Here is a 22,154-nt window from a genome sequence, read left to right as displayed (position 1 = left end):
ATGAGACTTCTTCCCTGCAGAGTGAGGAGCCTGACAGCAGTGATTGGCTGGACTGGAGCCTTTAGGAGCTGCACTCCAGTCCTTTAATATGTTTACTTTTCCTGATTAAAATATTATCTAATTCACATTAATTTTGTAGTAAGGAAGGGCTTTGTTTGCATGGCACAAATTTCCCAGTGTTGTTCCCTCTCCTGGTATGATCTCAGATGTTGCACCTCATATTGCTGTCATCTACCTGCCCTTGGGCTTTGCTAACGTTTCTTCCTTAAAGTATTCCTTGCGTGTGAGTTTACTCCTCAGCTCTAGCCAACCTACCTGCTTTCCAAAGCTGCTAGTGAAGTATTTTCTTGCGCTTGTCAGTGTCCCTCTGCTGCCATCTGTCAGGCGGCAACAAAATGGAACGGAATATTGGTGGGAAGCTTCCTCCTCCACTGCCATACCACCAACATCTGCTTTTGATGTTGCAGGGCAACGTAACACAGGAGGCATTACTTTTGGAGCAGCGCTCGTAGTTTTGTTCTGGTTACGCACAGCTTTGTTTTTATTTTCATTCCGGTTCCTCTAAGTTTCCCTACCAGCTTAATCCGAATTGCACGAACACTTTGGGATCAGGTGCTGCAGGGGATGCAGCCATCTCCTGTCCACCTGCTCTTTCGGTCGGCGTCCGTTGTTCGCAGCTCCAGAGCCCAAGTCAACCAAACGCGCTGCCCGGTTGCTCAGACGCCGCCGGACGAACACAGCGCCTATTTACAAGCACGCCGCTTAACGACAGGCCCAGGAGCAGGAGGAGAAAGCAGCCGTGGCCTGCTCACCACGAGCGCGGCTCCCGCCCCACATCCCTGCTATTCTTTGCTCCCAGCCCTCGGCAGCGGCCGCGGGGCGCCGAGCGGGGCTTTGTTGGCGGCTGCCGTTTTGCTAGGGGATGGCTGCGGGCGCCCAACCCCGACACCGGCAGCCAGCTCCAGCAGCGCCCGCGGGGCCGGGGACCCGACCGCTCCTTCCGCGGCCCGCGAGCCGAGCGTCCTGAGGGGCGCCTCAGCAACGCGGCCTTCGCTACGGCGGCCGCGCCTGCAGCACCCGCGGCGGTCGGCAGGGGGGGCCGGAGCCGCGCCGGGCCGTCAGGCTGAGGCGGGCGGGGAGCGGGGCTGTGGGTGCGCGGCCTCGTGCTCGGCTCCGCGGGCCGCGACCTACGGCGTGAATGCTGCTTGGGTGTAGGAGCTTGCAGGGCGCTCCTGCGAACAGATCGTATCCAGGCTGTGAGGAGTAGGAAACTGAGTGTTTGTATTCTGGCTTCCCTGGAGAGGGTCGTGCGTTTTTCAAATATTATTGAGCCCTTTCGGCTCTTCATCCTCTGCTGTAAGCACCGCAGTAACAGCCTTACAATTTACTTAATGAAATATGTCCAAGAGACGGGAGATCAAAGGGCTGCAGGAGTTAAATTACAGTGCTCGTCTAACCCGGGGCGTTGGGGAATACTGGATGTTCCTCCTGTCCGTTCCCAGACAGACGGATCCACGCGAGCTCGGCTAAACTGCGTGCACCTAAGTTCCTCAACAGCAGCGGTTCAACGTACACAGCAGCCTAAAATGAGTAGATCTGCTGTGACTGCAAGAGCACATCACATTATTGGCCTTTATGCAACTAAACCAACAGCAGCGGTGCCTGCACAGCTCTCTCCCGCCCCGGGGCAGTGCTGCGGAGCGAAGCCACGTGCCCGGGGGCCGGGCTGGGGCCGCTCCCCGTCGAAAGCGAAGCAGCGGCAGAAGCGTCGGAGCCACGTGGCGGCGTCGAGCCCCGAAACGCGCAGGTGCGCAGCAGGAGCGCGGCGCGGCGGGACCGAGGCGGCAGCGCCCGAGGCCGAGCAGCGCCCGCAGCCCCGCGCCGTCTCGCCCCCTCCCGCCCTTGCGGACGTCCCATTGGTCCGCGCCGGCCGCTCGGCAGCGCCCATTGGCCGCGGGTGCCGCCCGTCACGGCGCGGCCGCGGCCCGGCTCTAATTGCCGGCGCGAGGGCGCGCCCCGCCACAGGTAACGCGGCCGGAGCGGAGCTGGCGGTGCGCGACGGGGCCGGCTGAGCCGAGCAGCGCTGGTGCGCCGCGTGCGTTCCGGAGCGGTACCGCCGAGGGCTCCGTGCCGCCGCTCCCCCTCGAGAGGGTCGCCCCGCGGGCGGCCGCTCCGCTTCCCACGGCGTGGTTCGCTGACCCCGGCGGTCTCGTGCCCGGGCGGCCCCTCTCGGTAGCAGGCGGCGGCCTGGTGCCGGCTCGGGGGGAGGCGGAGCGGCGCCAGTCCGGCCCCGCGGGCCGGAGGGCGATGGGCCGCGCGGGGTCGCCGCTGTAGGCGGCAGCTGCCGGGCAGTGGAGCCATGGGCTCGGCGCCTTTGTCTGCCGAGTGAGCCGCCCCGCCGCCGCGCCGCCCGCCCTGCCCTGGCGACATGGACGTGACCATCTCTGAACTGCTGGAGCTCTTCCTGCAGAGCCCCCTGGTGACCTGGGTGAGTGTCGCGGGGTCCCCGACTTGGAGCGGGGGGAGCAGGGCCCCCACCTGCCGCGGGGTTGGGGGACGCTCCAGCCCCAGCAACGAGCCTCCGCCCTTCGTTCCCCGGCAGGTGAAAACTTTCGGAGCGCTGGGGGGCGGCGGCGAGGACAAGCTCGGCATGTACATGGAGCTGGCGGACGGCGTCCTGCTCAACAGGATCATGCTGCAGATGTGAGTGAGGCGGGGGCCGGGCGGCCGTGGGTTGGGGGGTCCCTGCGGGCTGGGAGCAGCGCTTCGGCGGCTGGGAACTCCCGAACACAAAGGAAGACTCGAACCGATCCGGTCTTGTAGTCTGCTCGGACGCGTTGTGGTTCGGTGCCTTTCTAAAAACAGCTCTTTTTTGGCTGTTCGTGTGCTTTAGGGGAGGCGTGTTGCATTATAAATAAGGAAATGAAAGTACTTGAGCGAGTGAAGCTTTACTGGGGCGGTTGCATCTGAAACGTGTCTTCGTGCTGCTGAGGGCTCTGTGTCCTGTGTGTATTTTGGCAGAAGGGAAACTTTTGGTAACGTTTATTTCAGGCAGTGCTACAGAGGCAGGGCCTGAGGAAAGTTAAGAGTGTGTTCAAAGAGCAAGGTGGAAAACAGCTTCTATCGTTGGAGTAAATGGCTACTAAAACTTAGACATTTTAAACCGTATCCCTGCTGCTCGTCTGCTGCAGGCAGACCCTGTCTGGTTTTATATCATTTCTGTGATTGCTTCCAAGTGTTCCCAAACGCACCCACTAAAGGGCTCACGGGGAGAAGCTCTGCCTGGCCTGCAGGGAAGGAAGTGTTCAGAAGCTCCCAGTTCTGGTGCTGTGGTCTGTTCAGAGTGGAATCGGCTGAAGTCTGACCACTGGTTGGTAAAGCTGGGCCCAGCTCAAATGCCTGTGGGAGTTTGTGTTATCATCTTTAAAAGTAATTATCTTTTGAAAATAAGCTGAAAAAAGAAACAAACAACCCCCGGCAGACTGAGAACTCAGCTGGCAGCTCTGTTATCTGTGGTGTTCCCACTGCAGAGGTAACTCAGGCTTACTTTGGCTTCAAGTTTGCTAGCTATGGAAATTCTGCACTGGAACTTCAGTGGAAGGTGAAGGTTTGTGGTTCAGATGAGAATCTAGATCAGCTCCCCTACCTGGGGGTAGTGAAGTAGTGGCATAAAACAGTACGGTGTTGGTTGTGAAGAGAAAATGTTGGAGATGGCATCTTCTAAAGAGTAATTACCTTTCTAAAAGACCTGTCTGTGCGAATTAGAGCCTCAAATAGAGAGTTTGTACCTTTTCCAAAATGTGGGGAGCACAGTTTTATTCTGATGGTTGTGTTTGGCATGGAGATAAACGCCCAAACTCTCAAGGAGCTGTGGCAATTGCGAGTTGGCTGCAGGTTTAACTAACGACTATCACAGTTATCTAATGCATGAAAGAATTAAGTATTTCAAAACAATGAAAATGAACTTAATGCTTGGCCACTCCCAGTTCTGGTTACTGAATAGGCTGAAGTTATGTGGCTGCTGAATGCCTGTAACATTCTTGAGTGAGTGATATATTTGAGAAGTACTTTATCAGTTGATGTATACAATAAAGGAGCTTAAGTATTTTGTAATTGGCTATTGAAATATATATATGCAGAGGTAAAATTGTTCAGGTCTGTGGAACAACTTAATATTGCTGTGGGTACAGGGAGAGAACAGTGAGATCCCATTGAAATAAGGAACTTCAAGTGTGTAGGCTGGCAGAGCACAGTTTGGCATTTTGTTGGATGTTGTATGTTGGTGAGAAATACCCTGGCATGTTTACTTGCCTTAAGCAGTCAGGAAAATAACTTTTTCTTCCAAAAACCGTCTCTGCCAGCACGTCACAGGCAGTGTTCCTGGGGAAGCCCAGGCTGCGTGCAGTAGGGAACTGTCCCATTATTCACAATAGTTCTCCCTTTTTATGTAGCCTTGGCAGCATTTCTGATGGTGGCTAAGGAGCTTGAAGCTAAGATACTTGTACGGAGAGTCTGGAGCTGTTTGACTGAGGAAAGATCACAGTTGTGTTTATGTATCCTGACCAAGTGAGGTGCCATCTGTGACCTTCACTTTTTCAAACTTAACCTTTAAAAATTGCAGTGCAATTACCACTTGCCTATAAATTGAGAGTGCCTTTCAAGGGGTGTTTCTGCTTCAAAGCTCTCAGAGTAGAAAAATAAATGTGTTTTAAAAATGCCTGCTCTCATCAGTTCTGCAAGCTTTAGGCCTTAAGGATGATTTTGGTGCTTGGACTGAGATTTCTTCCCACTGAAATGTTATTAATGAGAGCCTTTGGCGGCATCTGATAGAACTCAGCATGCCATGAGTAAACCTTACCTGAAAGCACATGTGCACAGGGTACAGGGAAGTAGAGTAAAGAGGATTCCTGTTGTGGATAGCTGCCGTCTTACATGTGTTAGTTCACTTTGTAGTTTTTCAGATTTACTTCTGTTTGCCTCCTTATTAGAGCACAACTTACGTAGACGTATGTATGACTTGACATCCAGACACCAGTGTGTTGCAGCACTTTGCTGCAGAGCAACAGGTTTGTTTTTATGAAGGTTCTGAAAGCAGAATTATTCTTAATTTCTGTATTAAAACTAAAATGCTTCTATCCTGCAGCCAGTTGGTGTTGAAGTTTAGCGTGTGACTGGAAAGTCTGGTGTCTTTGCAGAAATCCAGATAGACCTGTTGAGGTGAGACTGAGTGAAAGGAAGGCTGCAGCTCTTTGTGGTGCCCAGTGGGCTGCACTGCTTCTAGCACTATTTGGTTTTGGTTGTAGTAGATTGGGTTTTGCCCAGATTCTCTCTGTCAACTTGAACAAGCAAAAATCCCAGTTCCTCAACTGGGTTTGTATCAGTGAGATGGCCACGTCACCAGAGAGATGGGGGACTTCTGCTGTGTCTCCTGCCTGTCAGGACCCCACAGCTGCCTGGAATGGGTGACAGTGGGGCTGTGCCTTCCCCGATCCTCCTCCGAGCTATTGGGTTCTACTGTACTGCTTTTTTAGCCCCTGAAGGAGCGAGACCCCTTTTGAAAAGGTTGTCTAGGATTGCTTAGTTCTCAGTTGTGGTGCGTCAGCTGATAAATACAGCAGAAGAGACACAGGATAGCATTTGGTTTTCCACTTATATCTTAGACATTTTTTTAAGGTTATTTTTGTGTTGTTTTTGAGTGGCTTCCTTTTCCTGTGCATACCCCAACCTGCTCACGCATGGAGGACACATTAAATGTTGCACATCTGCAGTAGTGAATTAACAGGCTTTATTGAAAATGCTTATGTTAATCTTCAGAGTGCAACTGTTGTGTCCTGAGCTGCTGTGTTTCTGGCAGATTGATGTCGAGTAAATGAACTTCTCTGTGGACAAATCTAAACTTTTTTTTTTGCATATTACTCTCTGCTATGAGAGAAGCACATGGCACGGCATATACTGCTCTCACTGTTATACTGCAGTTGTGTGATACCAGGAGTGTAAGCAAGTATCTACACCTCCTATTTAAAGTTTTATCTGGGAAACAATACAGGAGTTCATACGTGCAGGCACATCAGTGCTTTATACTGATTGGTCCTAATTCTTCTGGCTGACACAGACTCTGCTTTTCTGCTAAAGCATTCAGGAAGCGGAAGTGTGTTTCAGGAGTACATCTGATTAAATCATTTGCATTAAGGCCTCTAAGTTCACAGGAATGGATTTCTAAATTTCAGCAGCTGCCCCAGTATGTGGTACTGTCAGTCTGTCATCTTAAATTTGGACCTCGTGATGGGAACAGCCCAACTGCTGTGCTGCTGCTATGGTTTGCAGCAAGCAGCATGCGGAGTGGGAGGCTAAAGGTACATATCCGTTTAACACAATCACATTTCAAAGTGTGCTTTCTACCGTTGTTTTCAGATAATTTAGAAACCCATCCAGCAGATTCATCCCTGTTAAGTAAGAGGAGGAAGTTGAGTGGTGGGAGACCTGGGCTAGTGCACTCTGTGCCTCCCCACAGAGAGGTGTGTGTGTTGTTGAGGCCGTGGATGCTTGGATGCTGGGTGTGCCTGGGCTGCTGATCTGTTCTGATGCTAATGAGCCTTGGGCCTGGTTTGAGGGCTTCTTCCTTATTTATCTGGATTATTTGTCTGGAATTGCTCAAATAGGATTGTCTTTTTGAATTTTAGAAACAAAATGATTTTTTCCCTTGTTTTCTTGTTTTGATTTCATTAATTGCTGCCTTAAGGGGGTGAATGTTCAGGTAGTGCTGCTGACAGCTCCACGTGCCTTGAGCTCATGGTTTGCCTACCCTGCCCTTAGTTCCATCTTCACCTCTGTTAAAAGCCTGCAGGAGGCATACAGATTGGAGGACATACAGCACTTGTGCGTGCAGTGAGGACCAAGACATCCTGGTAGCTTGGCATGTTTTTTCTCTTGTCTGTGGAAGGCTGCCCTTGGTCAGGCTGCCTCTGTCCTATTTACAGAATGCTTTTGATACTGGGAGGAGTAGGTGGTTTTTAACAAGCAGGGAAGCAGTGCTTCTCTTTGTGGGTATGGGAAAGACCAAACATCATCAATGGAGAAAAAGCAACCCTACAGAAAAGCACTCATCACTGAGGTTGCTGTCAGGGATTTTTCTGATGTGTTCAGGCACCGATTCTTTCCCTTTCTCTGGTTACCAATGTTAAAAAACAACCCTCTTCAATTTTCAGTGTGATCCTGGGAGTTTCTCCCAGTAAAACTGGTGGAAATGTCACCAACCAAAAACCAAACAAGTGCTTCAGTATGCAGAGCGCAGTACTGGCAGCTCTGTCTCCTTTAAGGTAGAAGCTTCTTTCAGCACAGAATTTACCTCTTACTATGTGATTGGTGGTTTTTTTTTTTTTTTTTTTTTTTTAGCCAGATAATTTTCTTCCCCTGGTGCTGCTGGTATGCTGTGGGGCTGGAGTTGTGGTTGGGGTGGCCGAGCAGAAGTCTGACTGTGCAGCATCTGAGGAGCGGAAGGAAGATGGGGGGATGTGGAGGGTGGGGCAGTGTTTTAGATACAAGGAACGGGCTTCAGGGCTGAGGAAGTTTCTGGGGGAGAGAAAGCGTGCCTTAAGGGGGTGTTGAGCCGTGGGAACTGCTAAAGAGAGGAGACTAAGCATTAATGACTTCGTGCTACCTCTGATGCGTGTATGAAGTTGTGTTAGTGTGAAACTGTAAGGCTTTCTTTTTTAAACAAGTGTGGGGAAAAAAAACAAAACAAAAAAAACCAAACAAATAACAACATGGTATTTTTCCCCCCATTGTTCAGTATGACAGCTGCTGCCAGACAGCTGAGGCTCTCTTCCTGGCTGTAGGTGACAGCAAGAACTTGTACGTGGGATTGGAGAACTTCAGCTTGGCCTTCTCCTTGGGCAGCTTCTCTCTACTGAAAGCCACCCTCCCCCTTTAGATTCCTAGTTTGCCTAAAAAGGCTAAGCATCCAGCTTCTTTGGGGATAAAACTGAGCAGATGTTGACGCAGAGTAGTCTGAGTACAAGCCATTTACATTTCCACTGCTTGCTGTGTTGCTGAAGACCCATTACTGGCAAACAGTGTGTGCGTGTGTGGCTTCCACATTGTGCTGTCCGAGCATCAGTGAAAGGAAGTCGTTCGCGCTTCGGGCGCTGAGCAGCAGAAACTGAGGGAAATCTTTACTAAAGATTCTACTCCAGAAGCTTGATAAGATCTCTTCTTTGTTCTTCGTAATGTGTTACTGTGCTGATCGCTACCCGAAAACCTTTTGCTGGTGTGAGGACTGGGAAGAGTCCTGCTGGTTTGCATCAGGGCGATTTGGGTTGTTGCTGCATCAGTTTGTTTGAACCCTGGCACCTCGGTGCTGTCCCTGATGTTATCTGCTGCCAAGGCAGTCGTATTTCCATGTCTGAAGGGGTGCTTTGGGGTGATTGTGCATTTAAAAAATATATATATATATATATATATATATATATATATATATATATATATATATATATATAAATATATATATATAGAATAGTTATGTAAACTTTAGCAGATAAATTTTAAAAATAAATATTGGAGGAGTTTTTCTCTTACTTGCTAGTCAACACCGGAGTTCAATATTTGGCCCTGTAAGAGCTGTGAATGGCTTAATTAACAGCCGGAGCAGGGAGGACTCTGGGAGGCAGGTGTTGGAATTGTGTAGGCGTTTGCTGATAAGAGCTTTTATTATAAGGGAAATGCTGGGCTTTGATCTGTGATATTGGTAGACAAGGGTTTTTAGGTTTTCTTGCCAAGATGTTATGATACACACAGAATGTGAAGGTGCATATTCATATTTATCATTAGCAGCTTTTGTATTTTTTAATGGGAGAAATAAAGTTGCTTCAGGTATCACTTTAATTTCCTTTCATTAAAATCAGAAGCTTTAGACGTTTTCCCCTGACTTCTCCACACAGATTTTTTTCCTCCATCATAAAGTATATGCCTACTTGTCTTAATATTTCATTAAAATATGAAGTCTCAGTAGAACTAGAACTGTTAATTGTGAGACCCCGGGTATATGAGAGGGAGGGATAATCTAACCGTATCTGGTAGTTGGATGCAGCAAAAGTTCAGTGCTCCTTTTTACCTTCGCTTCCTTGGTGTTATAACACATCAGAGTTCTGCAGTTTGCACAGTGATGAAGTGTTAACACTCTTCTCTAGACTTGAAGTCCTAAAGCCAAACTGTTAAGTCTTCTCTAGGCTTGCCTTTGTTTGAGTGAGCTAAGACTCATATTAACAAAGACTGCTTTGGTCCAATTTGCACAAACTACATATGGTCTGTGCCTCAGGGAAATGAAAATAAGGAGGGAAACTGCCCTGAATTGCTGTGTGGATTAACCTAAGTGGTATGCAGTAAGATCTCTTAGCTACACATAAGTGCAAAGCTTATTGTATTATGAATTAATGTATATGTATCATACATACTTGTGTCAACTAATTCAGTGAACATATATTTAAGGTTCTTCCTAATGGTGCGTTATTGAGATGTTAAGTTTTAACACCAAGGAAAGGCATAATTAATTTTCTTTTTCCTCTGCTCGTAGAGACCCTCGGCCAACCAACCACCGTGTTAACAAGCATGTAAATAATGATGTCTATCTTCGGGTTCAAAACCTGACCATCTTAGTCAGAAACATTAAGACTTACTATCAGGTAAGATCTGCTCTTTGCTCATTGAACTATGGTGATTGTTCTACTGATTCAATTAATGCAGCAGCTGGTGGAAACTTTACAGGAAATGGAGAGGAAATTGTGTTATTGTGAAAGTACTTCCAACCATGCTTTCCTTAAGAAATAATAATACCTTCTCTAGTGTTATGGTGCTCTGTGTTTTGGGGGGAGACTTGCTGACAATGGAATGACAGAATGAATCATAGAATCACAGAATGGCCAGGGTTGGAATGGACCTCAAGGATCATGAATCTCCAACCTCCCTGCCACATGCAGGGCTACCAACCTCCCCATTTAATGCTAGACCAGGCTGGAATAATGCTTTTGGAATGTGAGAAGAATGGAATAATGCTTTTGGATGTGTGAGACTTCCTTAAAATAAGTAACCTTCTCTTAATGGGACTGCCACCAAACTTGCTTGTGAAATACTGTGTTTGCTAGAAACGAAAATCACAGGTTTATAAAATATTAATGAGGAAAAACAAACTTTTCTTGTATTGAAGACAGGCTTCCAACACTATGCAGCTGTTTTTTAGGTGTTAAGCAAACTGTTAGATCTGGCCACTTTCTACTCTAACAGACATAAATGCAGAAATGACTGCAGCTTCTCACAAATAGTACTATTCTCAGGTAACATCCTTGAACTGACTGTCAGTGTCCCTCTACTAAGACAGTGACAGCTGAATGCTTTTGCAGACTTAAATACATGTTGGGTCCTGCTGAAAAGCCCTTGGAGTGAATTCAGTTACTCTAAATAGATTTTCAGTATGCACACTGTTGTGTATATTCAGGCTAGCTGAGAGAAGTAACTGTGCTGGTGTTTCCTTTTGTATGTGTTTTTTGCCATATTTGAATGTTACATAGCATAAACCAGTCCAAAAACACTAAAAACTACTGAAATACTTCTGGTAAATGTCTCACTTGTTTAGTGGACAAAACAACTAAACTGTGAATGTCTTAATCCTGGACACTTCACTTTTTTGTAAATACAGGAGAGAGACTGTGTTGTTTTTGTACTCAAAACACAGAGAAGTATTACAACTGAATTAACTGCTCTATAATACTAGGGCCTTTTGCTGTCATTGTCTTCCAGAGCTGTTCGCTCTGTTCCATGTTTAATGCCACCAATTCTTTGCTCTGGATTTGCATGGAGGAGTCATCCATACGGCTTCAGGCTTCCCTAAGCAAGTTATAGCTGCATTAGGAAAATTGAGGGTGTAACTTAAGGTTTGAAATGTGGGAGGAGGACATCATGTGTTTCTGAATACAGCTGACCCACGTCTCTGTGGTTGAAAATGGGAGAAGCTGATACAATGTGGTCATTCCTAAGACTTGTGATTTGTAGGTGGGGATTCCATTGGTCGTAACTGGAGGCTGAAGTAGTTTCTTGGTTATCCACTGTACAGTGTAAGTGTGTATACAGAGTCTGCAAGGAAAGTGGTCTGTATTTAAGGACACTGTAAAGGACTAGACTCTCACTATCCTTCCCGATCCTTGCAATATTTAGTTTTGAGAGTCTGATTCTTCAGGTGTTGAAATTAAAGCTTTTTCTTCAAGCAAACTGCTTGTCTTGATAATCTAGCCTCTTTTAATAGTATGCAAAGAGAAAACAGATCTGGTTGGGGGGGGTGAGGGGAGGGGAAATGATTCAGAATCATGTGCTGTGTTCTTTGATGTCTTGTTGACCTGAGCTTTATTGGATTACGAGTGTAATCGTAATCCAATAAAGCTAGAAACCACTGAAGAAGGTGAAAACATAATTTTTAATAGAAAACAGTAGTCTGGGCTCTCAGGAGACACAATAATGGTGTTCCTCTTGTAGCTCAGAAAACCTCAAGTACAGCAAATCTTGCTGCTTGAAGACTGTATATATAATGCATGTAAATAGCAGTCAATTATCATGAGAATTTATCATTTGCATTTGGTCCTGAAAATGTGTGATTACAGCCCATCATAACTTTTTTGTATGATGGCACCATAGTATAAGAAACTTATTTGTCCTTGTCACAGTTGTATCTTCAAATGAGATCCAAGATCTGAATGTTAATCTGAGTTTCCTTTTCTTTTGATGCTGTGTGGAAAGAGTTAAAGCTGTCTGTGCTGTAGCTGAGGGTGGAGTGTAGCACCGTACGGGTATTCGTGTTAGATACTTGGAGGTTTTTGTGTTTTACAGTCTGAGCTAACTAGTTCATTTTAGCTAGAGCTTTTTTAACATGCAGTTGAACTGTTCAATAGGGATAGTGTGGAATATACACTGGTGAGTCCAAAAGTAATGTGTCCTATTTGTTTCCATGGAAACCACAACAGATAAAAAGAGCACAAAAATGCTATTTGATAGAACAAATTCTGAGCTGTGAAAGGCTTTTTTTCAACATAGTCACCACTGTGAGTTCTTGTGTTTTGTTTTCCAGCAATGAACAAGAACCTGCATGCTATGTTTGTAAAAATCTGCATGGCTGTCTGGAATGTGGCTTGTCGTTCATGTTGCTGCTGCCTAAATGCAGCACTCACTGCTCACATCCACACTTTGATGTCATACAGCATTCTGTCATGTGCCCCTCTGCTGCCATGTGTCACATGGCAACATGTAATAGAATACTGCTGGGAAGGTTCAGCCTTGTTGCCCTACCAGGGACATCCCCCTCTGATGTTGTGGGCTAATGTAACAAAATAACAGGCATTACTTTTGGAGTAGCCCTTGTGTAAGTATTGCTAAGCCTGCTGCTAATATTTATCTTTGTGTTTGTTTTCTTTTTAATAGCTTGAAGTCGTAGGTGTTGCTTGCAGCGATAGTTGAAGTGAGGGTTGTGTCCTACTGACTGAACATACAGACTGGATTTTGGTTGCAGGCTGGCAGTGGGAGGGGAAAGTTCCTGACAAACAATAGGAACAGAATCTGCTGCTTCCTCAAGGGAAACAAAAGCTCTAAAAATACACCATTGGTCCTGACACTTCACGTTCCCTTTCACTGGATGGACCCAAGTCAAGGTTATAACTTAATGAATTTGATAGGCTGTGTCTCCTCATGCTTTATAGAGGAATGATAGTAGGTATGATAGAGTAATGGCCCCTCTGTTGTTATGCAGAACCAGTCAAGGATGTGGCATGGATTTGTGTTACTGGAATCTGTGTATCTGAGAAAGGTGACTTAAAGGCTACTAAAAATAAATCTGATATTCAGAAGCTAGGTGACCCTTCAGGGCACATAATGGCCACGAAGAAGCCTTTTTTCAGTTCAAATAATATCTCGTTTTCAGAAGTTTGCAAACTGAATTTTCTAACAACTTCTTGAAGAGCTGCCTTCCCAACTTTCACCTTCGCAAAACCTGATTGTAGATGGCTAGGAATAAAAACGTTAAAGACTTACTTGAAGTGGGGGACAACTTTGGTTGCTGTATATATATATTAGTTATATATTATTTATTTCATATGTAATTGGGCATGTAAGAGTGGTTACTTCTGGTAGCAGGCAGACATTTCTGCGTGCTATGCTGTCTGAGCAGTTGTACCTCTGCAGGTCTGTTCCTGGGGTGGGGGCCTCTGCTTTGGAAACAAGGCAAATGACTCATTTTGCTGTGGGATTTCTTGAGCATTCAAAGGAATCTGTCATTAGCTGCATTTAATAGCTGTTTCAGCCCCAGTTTGCTGGAGAAATGGTGGGTCATAAAACTTCTGGAGTTGGTGCCATATCTTAACAAAGGGCTGAGTTAGGCAGAATGTGTTTGTTGCTCATTGTATGACACAGTGTCTCATCTTGTTCAGGCTGAGTTCATATACTTGGCTGTCTTTAAACTGAAATTCAGAATGGCTTTGTATGATGTGGCTTGGTACAGTGAGAGTCAGCCACTGCCTAGTGCAGTGATGATGTTGATTAAAGGGCTTGATAGAGAATGGAGAGTACTGGGGAAGGAATGCTTGCTCACTTCTCAGTGGGGTTGATGTTGTGCGTGCTTGTCCAAGGGTGAAATCTTCCCCACGTACTGCAGTTAACCTGTGTTCATGGGTCTGGCTGACCTGGCGCTGTGATCTGCTGCCTTGTCATGCAGGCGCAGTTGGGAATGTCAGTCTGCATGCCAGCAAAGGATAGCCCAGTGTAACAGAGGTGAATTTATCTTGCTATTCCTGAACACTCTCTTCTTTTGGTAATGTTTCTGTTGTGAGCTTTACTAAAAATCAGCCACTAGTCCAGTTAGCTGGAGAGCAGTTCAGGTGCAAGAATCGGAAGACCTAATGATGTTTGACTTCACAGGAATAAACATGCTTGACCCAGGTTCATAAGGTCCATAGTATGTTGTTATGGCCCTTAATTGCTCTGGCACCTTCTGTTTCTTTTCAGAGAGGTGATTAATCCCAGCTGTGGCAGCTGTCTTCACAGTGGCCTGTGGCAGTTCTTGTTTCTGGCAGTGTGTTGATAGGGTTTGTTTGTTTTTAAAGTGTTATAAGCCTATGATTGTTTCCATCAGTGGAGGGGAGAAGTTAGAAAACATGGATTTGCCATGCTACAGAGAGTGTGTAAATCCTGTAGATGCTGTCACTTGAAATGTCTGTGTGTGAAGAGCTGCCCAAATCTCTGCACTCAGAGAGCACTCTTAGACTGAGGGTTTGGAAGGGCCTAAAGGCAGGCTGGTGGGGGAAGCTCACAGTGGCCTTGTGCATCCTCTGCTCCTGTCAATTGTCAGATTCAGAAGTCTAAGGAGCTAACAGTTGCTTTGGTAGCAGCTTATTTAAAAACAAACAAAAGCAACCCCCAAAAAACTAAATTAATGAAAGAATTTGTTTTGATGTCAGCTAGTTTCTTAACCTTCAAAAATGCCACTAACCATTCCAGCTGTATGTACTGCATTCTTAAGCAAAAATTCCTACAAGTTATGTAAAATTTTGAGGTTGTTGAGAGGATTAAGAAAGAACATTATCATCTGTTGGCCAGTCCCAGCATGGGTGCTGTGGCCACATAGGGAGTATGTGGATGAGCAGTTGCTGTGGGAAGAAGTGCTGTGGTCACAGCTGTGTTTTGCCTGTAGTTCTTCAGCTGTGGCCACTGAATACTTTGCAAATTGCCTCATGTTTCTAAAACAGATGGAAATATGTCTCCATTTAAAAAAAAAAAAAATAATAGTCTATTTATGTGAGCTCTAAAATGAGTTACGACTATGTGGTTTGTGCAGTTGCAATAAAAAACTCTCATTCTTTAGCATTTTTATTAAAGTTAGGTTGTGGAGAAGTAAATATGGAGCTATTTACTGAGCTCTTAAGAACTTTATATCACCTCAATTCCTACCTGCCCCACCTAAGCTCAGGTAATGGTGAAGAAGGATGTCTTGAAAAGCAAGGCACCCTTCATGTTTCTCAGTCTGCTTTTACTTTTCTGTGCCAACATGGAGCAAATGAAGTACAAGCAGCAAGATTTCTTATCAATTAAGTGTCATATAGTGATGATGAATTAAAAGGCGTTAGCTGCCTGTGAGGTGGCTGTTGCTGTGAGCTCTGACACTGGGTCTGCAGTAGTGCTGAGGCTGGGTCTTCCATAGGAGAGAGATTTCTGTCTTTAAGCTGGGGCCAAAACTGCTTCTCCCTGTGGTTCAGCTGGGGTCTTGCAATGCCAGTGGCTTCCAGGTGGATAAACAATGCCTGCTTCTGTATTTGGAGCATTGAGTCAGGTTGGGAGCTCTTGGCTGGATTGTGGACATGAATTTGAACTTCAAGCTCCAGATTTGGACACAAGTTATGAACTGGCAACTGTATTTGAGCTATAAATAAAGTTCTGGAAGTACAATGTCCTTTTCTGTGTGTTAAAATCTTTCTCTGCTAGGCCTGCTAATTCTACTGGCCCTGGAATCCACTCCTTAGCAAAGTAAACACAAAAATGCTAGAAATACACTTAAAAGGACATTTTTCTGAAGTAGAAAAGCATTTCTCTCTCTGGGGAGGGGGAGAGGGAAGGGAATTCAAATACAGTAGCATACTGAGCTAGATGGTAGAACTAAATTCATATTTTTGATGTTATTGCCTATTGGTATGTCAAAATACAGTATGTGTGGGTGGCTTCTTTTCTTTGATTCCTGTTCCCTAGATCTCTAATTTAGCAGCTTGGCAGTGGTGGGAGGAGCCTTTCATCATCTAGAGCTTTAAATTCCAAGATTATTAACAGTGTCAAGAGCAAGACATCAAAAGCTTCTACAGATAAGCTCTCTCTAATTCAGATGCTTGATTGATCTTATGCACTCGTGTGTGTGTGTTCTTTCCCTTTGCTGTGTGGTTGTATGAGCTGTATTCGTACAGACTCCTGACCCGTTTCTGCGTTATGTCTGGGAACTGTCTTCTTGCACCTACCAAAGCTATACAGCTTTTGTGGCCCGATTTTGGCAGCTGCACATAGGAACACATTAATCAACTGCTGAGGCTCTTTTTAACAGCTGTACAGTAAATAAGTTAATACTGACTTGCCTGTCACGCTATGATGCTATCGCAGAGATGCTCAGTGTCTCAGTGAGGCTGTGGGCCTTACTCAGGAAATGCTGCTTTGTCATCAATGTGACCTGGAGTGTGATGTTATCAATTTCGTGTTTGTTTCTTCCTCTCACTAAAATACACTGGTTATTTTGAATGTGTCATAGGTAGAATGGCTTTCTATATGTATTTATTCAGTACTTAACTTAAAGAGCCCTCCTTGGTTCTGCATTGACCAAAATATTTTTCGTTAGCTGTACTGTTGTGCAGCAGTGTGGTCATGATACATGAAGGCTGTGCACGAGGCTGGCACTGTGAGGATGTGCTGCTATCATGGCGATGGGTGCCAGTCAGTGAGATGCTGGCTGTGGTGTGGGCATTCTGGGGGTGCTGAGCTGGTGTTGGCCTCTGCTTAGTCCCTCACCTGGGGACAGTGGTACTGCTCTTCTGCAAGCAGAATGCCAGAACAATCAGAAAGATGGTATCATCAATGTATAGTATCATGGAATGGCTTGGGTTGAAAGGGACCCTAAAGATCAAGCTCCAAACCCCCTGGCGCACGCAGGGCCACCAATCTCCAGATCTGATATCAGGCCAGGTTGCCCAGGGTCCCATGCAACCTGGTGTTGAACACTTCCAGGGATGGAGCATCTGTCCTGCAGGCCTGTTATCAGGCACTTCAGTGAGAAAGAAGCTGAAACAGGTGACTCGAAACTACCAGCCAAGCAATCTGAGGCCTGTTTCCTGGAACTGGAATTTGGGAAAGAGCCGAACAGGCTGACGTGTGTCTGTGCAGCTTTGTGTGTGTTGTTTTTTTTTTTTTTTTTTTTTTTCTAATAAGCTACAGAGGCGTGAGTTCACAGTGTGGATAAATGAAGCCCAGCCAAAAGAAGAGCAGCGTCCTGAAATAAAAATGTGTTTGTGCAGTGGTCAGAACAGCAGGGCAGGGTTCGCGTGTAGGCTTTGGAGTGTTGCTGTTAATCAAAGGCTGTGTCTCAAAAATGCAAATGTGTTAGTGGAGGCTGGTGTGAAAGGAAGGTGTGAACTACTGGCACAAGCTGCCTCTTGTCCTGCTCCCCATGGTTTCTATGCATCTTTGCAGGCTTGTAGGGAGGTCGAGGTGACTAGCAGCTAAGGGACTGAGGATTGCAGAGCCGTAAGCACAGGGGCAGAGTTGAGCAGAGCCCATCTGTAAGAGTTTTGCAGTGGAGTTGCTATTTGGTCCCATACAATACTGTTTATGAAGCCTCTGCCTAAATTCTGGGCAGATGTCCCATTTTGTGTTAGCTAAGGAGATAACCGAGTTCTTGCAGAGGCCTCCAGTTTCAGTTGTGTTAGAAAATGGTCTGCATGCTACTTAGGGCTGGTAGTTGAGATTCATTTTTGCTAAAAAAAAAAAAAAAAAAAGTGAAAATTGAAGATTACTTTCTTTTTGTTTCTGTAGGGGATTGTGTCATTTTTGTGTATATACAGAGAGAGAGACAAGAAATTGTACAAAAATGTGAAATGTGATTGCAGACAAGTCCTCTAATTGCATGGCAGTTCCCTAAAAGACTTCTACTGTTTAATGGCAGCTTTCAAATGAAGGTGTTTTGTTTTTGTTTTTTGCCAATTGTCTGAAAACTATTCTTTAATGCAGGGTGACTTTCCTTGAGATTCTCATGTGCCAGGTTGTAGCATGCTGGATTGACTCCAGTCTTGTTCCCTCACAGTGCTGAGTCTGGATCAAGGCTGGGTGTGGAAGGTTGTTCCTGTTGGTTTTGGAGAGTCTTTGACCCAGAGCATGAGCAGAGGTCATCTTTGTGCGTCTTGTCTAGCAGATCTGGGTTTTGTGTTCAATAGCTGTTGTTACAAGCTTATATTCCCACACACTGCTTTTGCTAATGAGTTTTATTTATTTATTTTAGGTCTGTAAACAATACTTCCATGGTGTTTTAATCTGAGGCAGATGCTTGGGATATCTTCTAAAGCAGCGGTTATCAGCCTCTTTGAAGGAGTGATTGAGATCCTCCCATTCATTTCTGGAACTGAAGCATCATATCCAAGTGCAGAGTTGTATTTACTTTGGAAACAAAATGTGGGCTGCATCATAAAGGTCTGCTGGAGCTTTATTCTGACCCCTGGTATTTCTGGCAGTTGATTGCTGTAGGGCATAGGAGAAGGTGTGGAGTGGCTGTGTCTGTCCTGCAGAGAGCCTGCCTGGCTCCCAAGCAGGAGCAGAACTGGCTGCAGGAAGCAGCGTTAGCCTGCTTGTTACCTCACTGAAGGCAAACCTCAGCAAAGGATGCCTTTTGTACTTTATGCAGAATGTAGTCTTTATGACAGTGTAAATTAAAGGTACTTAGTCATGAATGCACTGAAATCAAAATACTGTGATGCATACATGCAACTTCCCTGTGCAAGTTATGCTGTTTTCTTTTTTAAAATCCTTCCTTTGCAAACTCTCTAAGGAGCAGATAAAGCAGATTGTGTGCACTGGTTTGTTGTGTTTTTTTTTTTTTAACAGCTTTTTAGGTGGGCTGTTTGAATGTAAGCTGTGTGAGAGCTGGTTCCTCTCCTGTTTCACATGATGATTAAGAGATGGAACTGAAGGAGAGTTAAGCTTTTACATTCTGCTGGGCTCTCACATGGCCGCTGAAAGTGCCTAAATAAAAACCTGCTCAGCAGACCGAAGGTCCCTGTGGAGCTGTCACTGTCTGTCCTCTTTCATAGTTAGCATTATTAAAAGTCTCTAGATGTTTATTATTTTCTTTTTTAGACTCAGTGACATCATTAGAGCCTGCTAGGTGACGGAAGACGTGACAGGCATCTGCCTCTTGGGGACAGGGGGGAAGACTCCTGGTCTCTACAGAGAGCAATCTTGTATTAATTCTATTTAAGTATCTTGGGGATATTTAACATTAAAAAAAAACAAAAATAAAAAATAACATAGGTGATACTCTTCATCTATTAAAAATATGTCCCATTTAGTTACCTAGCATTAAAGAACTTATTGTAAGAAGGCCTGATTTATTTGCTTTAAGGTTTAGAAGCAAGAGAAGTTCCCTGTGGCACGCTAGAGTTGTTATTATTACTTCTAAATGTGATCCCATATGTAGAAAATTCACTAAAAGGTATCTATAAAGGAATCCAACATCAATCTGCCATGCAGAAGTAGCTGTTTGTTTGGAGTGCAGTGTGCTCAAGGAAAAGGGGAGTGTTGCACTGAGGTTAATGCTTGGTTTATTTTGGAGCAGCTGTGTTAACAGGAAAACTGAGTGGTGGGAGTCCCAAAGGAGGATAAACATTTGCCATCATATACTGGGAGGAGGTGAATTTAATTTTGATACTAAATACGGAATTGCTGTGTATATTAGAAGGATAATTTCTCCAGATATGGATCAGTCAGTATTATATGTGTCTTTATTTCACTTCCTGAATATATTTTTCTTTCAAGAAGAGAGAAAAACAAGAACAATCGCTGTGGTTTTTTTTTTTTTTTTTTTTAATTTGAAAAAGTTGTGTCAGTATTTCTTTCTGTCTTTGCTTGTAAGATTTGAGACAAATGCTTCTCTGAACAGCATGTGGATTGCTCTTAATAGTTGTACATACAGAAAGTAGGAGTTGGTAGTGGAGGACCACAAAAGCTGCCATTATTAGAAGCCTTGCTTACACTTCAGTGCTCTGGCGCTTAGCTCTGGCTCCTGGATTCCAGTCATGCAGAAGAAATGCAAGTGGAGTGCTCCGTTTTAATTCTCAAGCTTGAGTGAACTGCTCTGCATTTCTTCTAGTACATGTTTACTTTGTAGCCTGAGCCAACATCTTGACTTGGGAAGGCGATTTTTGAGCTCCATTTTTTGCTTAGATCTTTCTCTTTATAAATTGCTGGGTGTAAATGCTATGCAATTGAGGGATTCAGATTTCAAATAATTTGTTATTGCTTGAAGACTTATCAATAAGATGCTGCAGACTTTGGCCTCATTTTATAAACCTTCTCAGTTCACTTGTACTTTCTTTTCATGGTGTGGGACCTGATTATAAGCAGTACTGACTGTGCAGTTTGAGATGCTTGGCTAGGTCCGCGGTTTTGCTCTGATACCCTTGGACATTGTGAAATCAGAGCTGGCTGCCAGATCATGGCTTGTTTTGGCTCTTCTCCTTGACAGCATATCACAGCCCTTACCAGTGTCAAGGGCTTCATCACACTTTATCAGTACTTGGAGACTTGCAGTGTTTATAGCAACCATGTGAATGCCTGCAGAAGGTCCCATCCTGTCTTGGCTTTGAAGGCTTCTGCCCAGCCTACTGGTAAGAGATGTACTCATCTGAGAGCTGAGCTGGCACAGTCAGCTGCTTCTGTGACATGCAAACTGAACTGCACGCAGCCTTTGTGGTGAGCTGTGTGCTCTGCCACCCATTTATTAGGGAAAAATCTCTTGAGGTTCATTTGATTTACTTATAAACAAGTAGAAATACATTTGTAACCAGTGACCCTTTTCATGTGTTATGGAAGTGAAAAGAAGTGGAAAACCTATGGTAGCATCTCTTTACTTGGGAGTGCATGACAAATATCAGGTTAATAACTTTGAAATTCCTGCTTTATTGATAATGACTGTGTGTCTGACTTGCCTAAAGCACACAGCTTCCCAACTTCAGATTCTTGAAGCACAAGCCTTCAGTCTGCTGCCAGGTTGTAAGATCTCTCCATCATTTGGATATGCTGCCAGTGTGGTGGGTGTTCAACACTTCCAAATCAGGGTATGTGACATAAGGCAACAGGGAACTGGTCTTCAGGAGCAGTGGCCCCTTGCTGGGACAGTGTGCCTGGTCTGAACATGTTCTCAGATAAGGGCTTACACCCACGCTGCATCGACAGGAGGTGAAGTTTCTGCTGTCTGTGCTGGTGTCCTGCTGTTCTGCAGCACAAAAGGAAGGTCCCCTTGAGTACTCTTGTGTTTAATAGCTTTAATTTCTACGGTGAACGAGGCCATGCAGAGTGACAGAAACTTTCTTCCCCAGGGAATGTGTTCAGAACAGCAGTCGTGGTCAGCTGATTCAGCCAGGCAGCTCCTCCCTGCACACAGAGATATAAAAAGTTTCATAGCTTACTATAATTTGTACTGTAGGTATCTGGCATGCTGATGTAAGACACACTTCTGCTTGCCTTAACTTAGGGAAGGATGTGAAGGGTTTTTGTCCTTTGGTACAAATATTAAAGCCTTAAAGAAGTTTCATGTTCATAAAAAGGTAGAATTTGGATCTTAAAGTATTTGCTGAGATCTCGTCACTAAGCATACAGTTGTGAGGATGGGGAGAGGGGGAAGGTTTTTGTGACAGTTTGAGCGCTTTAACTACCATCTACCCTGTGATATGGACCCTTTTTGGCACATGCTGCTGCTCTATCAGATATGATAAATTGAGCAAACTGGTTTCCTGGCACTTAAGAAGCCAAAGAAGTTTGTGGTTAACAGAACCAGGCTGACTAATGCAGTGGAGACCTAAAATCATCTGTTTGCAGAGATGAGCGTTTTTTTTGTTTTTTAATGTATTGTCTAAACAGTTATTAAACCAAAAATAGCATTTTTTGACAAAGAATTATCTTCCTTAAGGATGAAATAGGAGAGGGAAGAGTTTAACTGCTACCTCTCACCTTTTTAATGAGAAGTCATTAATTTTCCTTTGAGATTCAGAGCAAGTCTGTTCCAGTTCTCATCCCAAAGCATATGCTGTATGCCCTCGAGGGGGAAAACAGTTAAGAATTACAAGGGGTATTATGTATGGTAGAAACAAGCAACCTGCTGAAGTAATAACCTGCTGTATGCCCTTAAGTCTCTGTATGAATCAGGGCTTTTAAGTGGTGACTGAAATACGAGGAATATGTCATCTCAGAGATTAACAAGACAGCCTCACTTAGGAGATGAGAAACACATTTATTTTCTTCTTCTGTAATACTGATCCTCATGCAGGAAGATTCAGACTGGAGTAACTTCTTAAACTGCTGTCTCAGTCCTTGAGATATGGCTCTTTTGAGAC

The 22,154-nt window shown here is 44.9% G+C and overlaps 1 protein-coding gene across 1 annotated transcript in view; it reads left to right on the top strand.

Moving 5' to 3' along the window:
- Positions 1-2,428: 2,428 nt before the first annotated feature.
- CCDC88C (coiled-coil domain containing 88C) overlaps positions 2,429-22,154 on the top strand; it is a gene marked incomplete at both ends in the record, with an annotated part of 85,372 nt that continues 65,646 nt past the window's right edge. Inside the window, 3 exons of the mRNA XM_079536791.1 lie at positions 2,429-2,488; positions 2,603-2,703; positions 9,569-9,677. Coding sequence (XP_079392917.1) covers positions 2,429-2,488; positions 2,603-2,703; positions 9,569-9,677 — 270 coding nt within the window. The remainder of the gene's footprint in view (positions 2,489-2,602; positions 2,704-9,568; positions 9,678-22,154) is intronic.

The sequence above is a fragment of the Tetrao urogallus genome (assembly GCF_951394365.1).
Source record: "Tetrao urogallus genome assembly, chromosome: 6".
Taxonomy (NCBI): domain Eukaryota; kingdom Metazoa; phylum Chordata; class Aves; order Galliformes; family Phasianidae; genus Tetrao; species Tetrao urogallus.
This window is presented reverse-complemented; position numbering and strand designations above follow the sequence as displayed.